The sequence below is a fragment of the Capsicum annuum genome, chromosome 3 (assembly GCF_002878395.1).
Source record: "Capsicum annuum cultivar UCD-10X-F1 chromosome 3, UCD10Xv1.1, whole genome shotgun sequence".
Classification (NCBI taxonomy): domain Eukaryota; kingdom Viridiplantae; phylum Streptophyta; class Magnoliopsida; order Solanales; family Solanaceae; genus Capsicum; species Capsicum annuum.
This window is the reverse complement of record NC_061113.1, coordinates 234,218,297-234,226,299: the sequence shown is the minus strand read 5'-3', so window position 1 is coordinate 234,226,299 and position 8,003 is coordinate 234,218,297. Positions and strand designations below refer to the sequence as shown.

At 34.7% G+C, this 8,003-nt stretch overlaps 1 protein-coding gene across 1 annotated transcript; it reads left to right on the top strand.

Moving 5' to 3' along the window:
- Positions 1–3,782: 3,782 nt before the first annotated feature.
- Positions 3,783–6,598, top strand: LOC107862972 (L-type lectin-domain containing receptor kinase VIII.1). The gene has a single exon (XM_016708700.2). The coding sequence runs from the start codon at positions 4,278–4,280 to the stop codon at positions 6,288–6,290; it is 2,013 nt and encodes a 670-aa protein (XP_016564186.1). The 5' UTR covers positions 3,783–4,277; the 3' UTR covers positions 6,291–6,598.
- Positions 6,599–8,003: the final 1,405 nt, after the last annotated feature.

The following is an 8,003-nucleotide window of genomic DNA, read 5'->3' as shown; positions in this document are numbered from 1 at the left end:
AGTAGAAAATCAATTAGACAGGACAATCAAGAGATTTAGATCTGATAGGGGCGGTGAATATAATACTAAAACTTTAGAAGATTTTTGTGAGAAAAATGATATTATCCATGAATTTAGAGCTCCTTATACTCCCCAACAAAATGGTGTAGCTAAACGAAAGAATAGAACTCTTAAGGAAATGATGAATTCTATATTTTTAAGCTCAGGTTTACCTGACTATATATGGGGGGAAGCTGTCTTATCTGCATGTTATATTCTTAATAGAATCCTTCATAAAAAGTTAGATAGGACCTCATATGAATTGTGGAAAGGATTTGCTCCTAACTTAAAATTTTTGAAAGTGTGGGAATGTTTGACTAAGGTTGGTCTACCTGATTTTAAATGAGTAAATGTAGATTCTAAGACCTTTGATACCGTCTTTGTTAGTTATGCTCAAAATAGTGTTGCATATAGATTTATGTCATTAAATGATTATTCTATTTGTGAATCTAAAGATGCAGAATTTTTTTAGCATGTTTTTCCTTTGAAAAATGATGTGCCTAGTGATGTGCAAAATAATACTTCTGTATCTGTGTCTGTTAACTCCCATGTTATGCCTGCTTCTGATGTTAATGCTAATGAGCATTAAAATGAACTTAGAAGGAGTAAAAGACGTAGAACTGAGACTAGATTTGGTCTTGATTTTATCAACACCTTCTTAACTAAGGATTTTGATATTGATACTTTAAATGATGAATTAGTGTCTATCTACTTAATAGAAGAAGACCCTAAGACATATGATGAAGCAATTAGTTCAATAGATGCAATATTTTGGAAAGAGGCTATAAAAGTGAATTAGACTCTATAGTTTCTAATCACACATGGGACTTGTATGATTTGCCTAAAGGTTGTAAACCCATAAGTAGCAAGTGGATATTCAATAAGAAATTGAGGCCTATGGTACAATTGATAAATATAAGGCTAGACTTATGATTAGGGGATTTAACCAAAAGAAAGGTGTTGATTATTTTGATACTTATTCTCCTGTGACTAAAATAGCGACCATTAGAATTCTTATTGCTCTAGCTGCTATTCACAATTTAGTGATAAACCAAATGGATGTCAAACTGCATTTTTAAATGGCGATTTAGAGGAAGAGATCTATATGACTCAACCTGAGGGTTTTGTGGTCCCAGAATAAGAGGATAAAGTATGCAAATTGAGAAAGTCCTTACATGGACTTAAGCAGTCACCTAAGTAGTGGTATGAAAAATTTGACTTCACATTAATAGATAATGGCTTTGTTGTTAATTCATCTGATACCTGTGTTTATTCTAAAATAATAGGATCAGACTGTGTGATTATATGTTTATATGTGGATGACATGTTAATCTTTGCCCTAATGTAAATGTTGTAAATGAGACTAAGAAATTTTTATTTTCTAAATTTGAAATGAAAGACCTTGGAGAAGCTGATGTAATTTTAGGAATAAAAATCAAAAGAAATGCTAATGATTTCTCTTTGTGTCAGTCTTATTATATTGAAAAAATGTTGAAAAGGTTTAATTGTTTTGATGTAGTTTCAGTGAGAACTCTTTATGATCCTAGCATACACTTGAAAAAAAATAAACATTTTAGTGTTTCTCAAACTGAATATGCTAAAATAATTGAGAGTGTAATGCTTCTCATGAATTATACCCGGCCTGATATAGCCTATGTTGTTAGTAGATTGAGTAGATATACTCATAATCTCAATAATGAACATTGACATGCTTTTCATCGCTTGTTAAGGTACTTGAGAGGTACTATAGATTGGTGTTTGCATTTTAATAAATTTCCTGCTGTTTTAAGGTTTTTGTGATGCAAACTGGGTGACTGACAATGATGAAGTTAGCTCTACCAGTAGCTATGTGTTTACTTTGGGTGCGGGTGTTATTTCATGGAAGTCTTTAAAGCAGACTTGTATAGAACGTTCTATCAAGGAATCTGAATTCATTGCTCTTGAGTTGGTAGGGCAAGAAGCTGAATGACTGAGAAATCTTTTGACAGATATTCATTTATGAGGAAGACAAATATCACCAGTCTCTTTACATTGTGATTCACAGGCGACAATTAGGATTGCTAAAAATAGTGAATACAATGGTAAAAAGTGACATATTCGCATCAGACATGGTGAAGTTAAACAATTGTTGAAACATAGTGTTATTTTCTTGGAATATGTAAGATTCGAAAGAAATTTGACGGATCCTATGACCAAGAGTTTGACAAGGAAAATGGTCCTTGAATCGTCAAGGGGGATGGGGCTAAAGCCCATGGATTGAGGTAATATGGTGGATACCCATTTGGGGTCAAACGAAGCCATATAGGCCTTCAATAAACACTACATATCGTATCCCTATGGCGTGAGGTAGTGCATTATAAAGTTGAGCTTACTTTTGCTCTTAATGTTCCATAGCCTTAAGGTGGTATATGAGATGGACTTGATGGATCAACCACGTGAGTGTAAAAGGTTGATCACCTTTTTATGAAAAAGTTGAGTTATCTTTCTAGAGCACTTATGAGACCCAAGGTTTGTGTGCATGACCATAAACGCACTTTGTAGTATCGCGGAAGTTGCTTAAAATCAAGGATATGGTATGTGTTGTCGGGGTCTCAACTTATGTCCATCTAGTTCAAAAGTACTTCACTTTTTGGATATTTATTGTTGCCTCATATCACTACGTGTCAATTCAAATCAAAAGATATTGACACTTAAGTACGTGTTCCTTCCTTTTGCCAAAAAAATTTTCTTATTCTTTATCTTTGCATTAGTGGGGGATTGTGGAATTAACTCTACAGTTATTAATTTAATTAGTGACTTAATTTAATTAGTATAATGCAAAGATGAATAACTTCTACGTTACAAAGGAGATGTGAATACATCTAAACATCCATTTTAATAAAATTAAGTAATATGTGAAATAATGGTTCTTTAATATCATTAAATATAACTCTTGCAACTCCACTTTCAAATACTATATAAAGGTTGTCTTTGGACAAGATAAAAATACACCACATAAAGAAAGAAATAATCTTCCTCTTGAATTGTTTTGGGCAACCTCCAAACTTTCAGCCACGAGTGCACGTGTTTGGAAGTAGCTGTGGAACCTTGGGGAGCGACCGGCTAGAAGGATTTGTACCGGAGTCGGACCAAAATCGATTTCAAAACAGTGGCTTACCACGATACAGTGTTTGTGACAATTCTTTTACTATTATTAATTCAGTTTCAATATCAATATTGTAGTACTTTTCCCAACCGTTGTAACGTGCGGTGTAACGTGCTCCAAGTTACTCAAAACAGTATATATGTACAGATTAAATCCTAGTACTTGTTTTCACATACCAATTACCTATTGGAGTAATTTATTGCTTTACAATACAATATAACTATGCCAGGTTTACTAGTAGTTTCTCATCATGTCATAATCATTTGTTCAGAAACTTCACTGTCCGTTTCCCCACTTGATAAAATCTCATAAACAGGTTTAAACTTCATTTGAAAAATTGTTTTACTTTTGTCGTAATCGATTCGGCCACTTTTGTGGATTAGTTTGGTCAGATACATCTTCTTGAAGTTGGGTAAGATTTTTTCCTGTTTCAATCTGCATCGTTAGCTACAACAGTAGTGTAGGCTAGGACTGTTTTTCATATATCCTCGGCTAAAAATAATTATCTAGAAAGATTTTTAAAAAAAGTAACGAAGGTATAAAAAATAATAAGTAAATCACAAGAATAGTATTATATCGATTTAATATGAACAAACAACAAAACAATATTAGTACAGAATAACATCAATAATGTAATTTACAATTCTTAGTGGCGCTAATAATTGAGTTTAAAATTTTATGTGGGTATTAATCTTCATCTGAGATTGTGGAGGATAATATTATTGCCTACTTTAAGATGTGATATTAATTAGGTCACTCTGTCATTATTAAGATACAGCCAATTTCTTTCGTGGCAACAAACTCATATAATATGTGACTCAGGAGTCGGGTCATCCCAATCATTAAAGAATGAAAATTTAAATTCCAATTGAGTTACTTTTGTTTAGTGAAACTGAAATAGGACAAAAAAAGTACCATTATGTAAGTTGAAGACTTAAGTTCTCTTGTTTTGGAAGAAAGTGAAATGAAGTTATCTGTAGACCACATGCTTTTAGTTTTAGCTAAGGTTATATACAACCTAAGCAATTGCTAATTAGATACTGTGTAAATCAAAACCACAACATCTTCTCCACTATCCAAAAATAAGCTCATCATGGATTATTTTTGCTGGTTCTACTTCCTATTTGGTATACTTGTTAGTAGTAATTTGGGGTCGTCCTCGGACGATAAAGGTCCAATAGGACCTGTAATTAACGTGACGAAGCATATCTCTTTTCATGATTTCAGTTCCAATAATCCCAGATTGAACCAAGATCTTACACTTCTTGGCAGTGTTATCGTCTCGGATGGAAAAAAATCCATTCAAATTCCTGACCCTGAGAGAGAAGGTGATGATCTTAAGCATCTAGCAGGACGAGCTATATATTCTTCACCTATCCGTTTCTTGGATCCTCGAACAGAAACACCGGCTTCTTTTGAAACAACTTTCTCGTTTCAATTCGAAGTGAAGTCCAATTCGAGCAATGAGAGTACATCAGATCTTGGCAAATCTGTTGGTGGTAGTGGCCTTACTTTTATTATTGTCCCGGATGAATTAACTGTTGGCCGTGCTGGTCCTTGGCTTGGGATGCTGAACGATTTGTGTGATGATGATTATAAAACAGTAGCTATTGAGTTTGATACTCGCCAGAACCCTGAGTTTGGTGACCCGAATGACAACCACTTAGGCATCAATTTGGGAAGTATAGTTTCAACTGCAGCGATTAATGCTTCAGATGTTGGGGTTCAATTGAATGACGGATCAATACACAGAGTTTGGATATCTTACGATGGGCGAAAGCGTTTTATGGACATTCGGCTTGCACCTGAAGAAAAAGGATATCCTTCTAAATCAGTCTACTCAGGTTTACTTGATCTTTCACCTTACTTGAATGAATACATGTTTGTTGGATTTTCAGCTGCTACTGGTAACCATACACAAATTCACAACATCCTGTCGTGGAATTTCACTTCAATTAGTCAAGCTTCGCTTCGGGTTCCTTCAACAGAGACATGCCAGAACAGAATCATGCTTCAAAATGACACACAATCTGAAATTGCGCATCGTAAAACGCCTAATAGTTTCTTCATTTTCCTTGCTGTGGTCATTCTTCTGGTAGTTGTTCTTATTAACCTCTATTTCAGTAGCTACAAGAAAGATGACGATTTCGACGAAGCAATGACCACTCTGCCCGAGAAAAAGCAGAGACCGCGGCCACCAAACAAGGCGCGTCGCTTCACAATAGCTGAGGTCTCCATCGCAACACGGAATTTCAGTGAGTTGCAAATATTAGGCAGTGATGAAAAGAGCGTTACGTATAAGGCTACGATGCTGAATGGGTGCAACGTTGTTGTAAAACGATTTTTAACTCAGTTTTTCAACACCCACGGGTTTGAAAAGCGTCAATTTCATAAAGAGATCAAGGCCATCAGCAAAATTCGTCACCCGAATTTGGTCCCTATTAGAGGATGGTGCTATGACAACCAAGAAACTATAGTTGTCTACGATTTCATCCCAAATGGAAGCCTCGATAAATGGCTGTTTGGTGTTGGTGTCTTGCCTTGGACGAGGCGTTTTAAGGTGGTTAAAGATTTAGCAGATTCTCTTGCATACCTTCATTCAAAACAACTTGCTCACAAGAATGTTAAAAGTAGCAGTGTTTTTCTTGACGTGAGCTTCAGAGCAGTAGTGGGTGATTTCGGGTTTGTGCTCACTTCAACCGGGTCGACCCGGTTTGAGTCCATGGTGAGTCAAACAGCTGACGTGTTCGAGTTTGGAGTAGCCGTGTTAGAGGTCATTGCGGGTCGGAGCAGGAAGTCCAACCCAGGTGAACGAGACTTGTTAGATCTTGCATGGGCAATGCATGAGGTACAACAGAAGGAAACTCTAGTGGATCGAAGAATGGGCGCGGTCGTGAACCTGGAGCAGGCTATTAGGGCTTTGGATATCGGGTTACTTTGTACACTAAACGAGAACAAAGGAAGGCCTACGATGGAAGAAGTAGTCGAGTTCCTGAATATGGAGAAACCAATACCCGAATTACCACCAGGTAGACCTGTTTGTTTGTTCCCGTACAGCAGTACCACAGGCTTGTGCAGTGGGTACGCTTGTACAGCATTCAAATGATGCAACGTGGTTTGGTCGATCGACATAAAGTAGCCAATTGGTGCTTCGTATTCCACGTAAGGGGATATTATTCTGTCAGTTTGGGTACGAAATTATGACAGGGATAAGCACATGTATATGCTATGTGACGTTATTTTCATGATATAGACACCTATTGTCGGGTCTCTTGTAGGAGTTAAATATTACAAGAACTCCTAAGAAGATTTAAAATTATTCTGGATTCACATGTGCTATATATTCGTATGTAATCTCTATTCCTGCATAATTTTGTATAAGATAAAAAATGTAATTATGTAACTTTTTTATTACTTTTTTCGTGTATTGTTATATTAATATTTAAGTTAAGGTGTTGCATAAATTAAAATGGATGGAATACCATATAACATCGGCCAAATCAGAGTAGGATTTTTACTGTCTGGTTATAAAAAAAACATTTCTATACACTTTGTACACGCACTGGTGAATAAACAAAAATAAACCTAGGTATCTTGTATATTTTTTTAATATATAAATATATCTACTAAGCAACATTTTAAAAAATAATATCTTCTCATTATTGATTGAGAAGACAAGCGAGGTGCGGTGCAATTTTTTGCTGTTGAATTTGGATATGGATGTAAGAATTAGGCGCATATTTGTTTTAGCTGTGTGAATCAGCTGCGTTGTTTTGCTCTTCTCAGACCTTGGCTTTGACGAGACTGCATGAGACAAACAAATTCAAGATTTAAATCTTTCAAATTTCACTTTTAATATGTTTGTGTTGAATTTATGATATTTTTAGAGTTACGAATTTATATTTATTAGTTTATTGTAATTTTTAAATTTTTACATAATTAATTTTCAGATGAATCTATCCCGTAATGTTTATGATTTAGTTTTGTAGTCCTTCATGTATGCTAATTAGCAGCCGGTGAACATGAGAGTTGTCTTTTACGTGTGCTTGATTTGAGATTATGTTTTTAGTATTAAAAGCCAATTAGAGTTTGTTCATGTTCTAGTGCAGTAAACGGCAAATTCATTTTGAGCTTTGTATTGTAAAGAGAGCAAAGATTGTTACTGAAATATAATCGCAATTTTTTTCTAGTTTGAGACATGTCGTTGATAATACTGTCCTTAATAATATTTTATCTAATATTAAAACCCACTCTCTTTATAAACTTACTAAAGACATTTTTTTTATATCCTTCATTTTATTAAAATATTATTAAAAGCATCTCTTATATAATCAATCATTAAGCACGGTGGATTAAAAATTAATTCGGGTTATGTTAAGAGTCCTACGTACACAAATCCACAACTTAAATTTCGCTTATCACAAAAAATCTCATCTCTCCAAACATATTACATAAATCTCATTTTTCTCTAAAAATGCATATACATAGCTTTCTATGTATATGTCGGCCCTATTATGTACATGTCGGCCTTGTCATACTTGTTATGCATATGAATCGGCCTTGTTATGTATATGCCGGCCTTGCCATATACAAAGGTTTCTATGTATACGTCGGCCTTGTTATGTATATTAATCGGGAGAGAGAGTAAAGTAATTAAGAAAATGGAAGAGAGTGTAAATAATTCTAATAAGGTTGGGATTTATGTTATTTTTACTTAAAAAATAGGATAGGGTACTTGGTCCAAGAAGCAATTTCTCTATTTTTCTTTATTTATTTTTACATAGTATCAAAGCTAGGCTCATCCAAATTCTTTGTTCAC

What these genes read in the sequence shown, in the direction of transcription:
- LOC107862972 (XM_016708700.2), top strand. Translation starts at nt 4,278, where the DNA reads ATGGATTATTTTTGCTGGTTCTACTTCCTATTTGGTATACTTGTTAGT.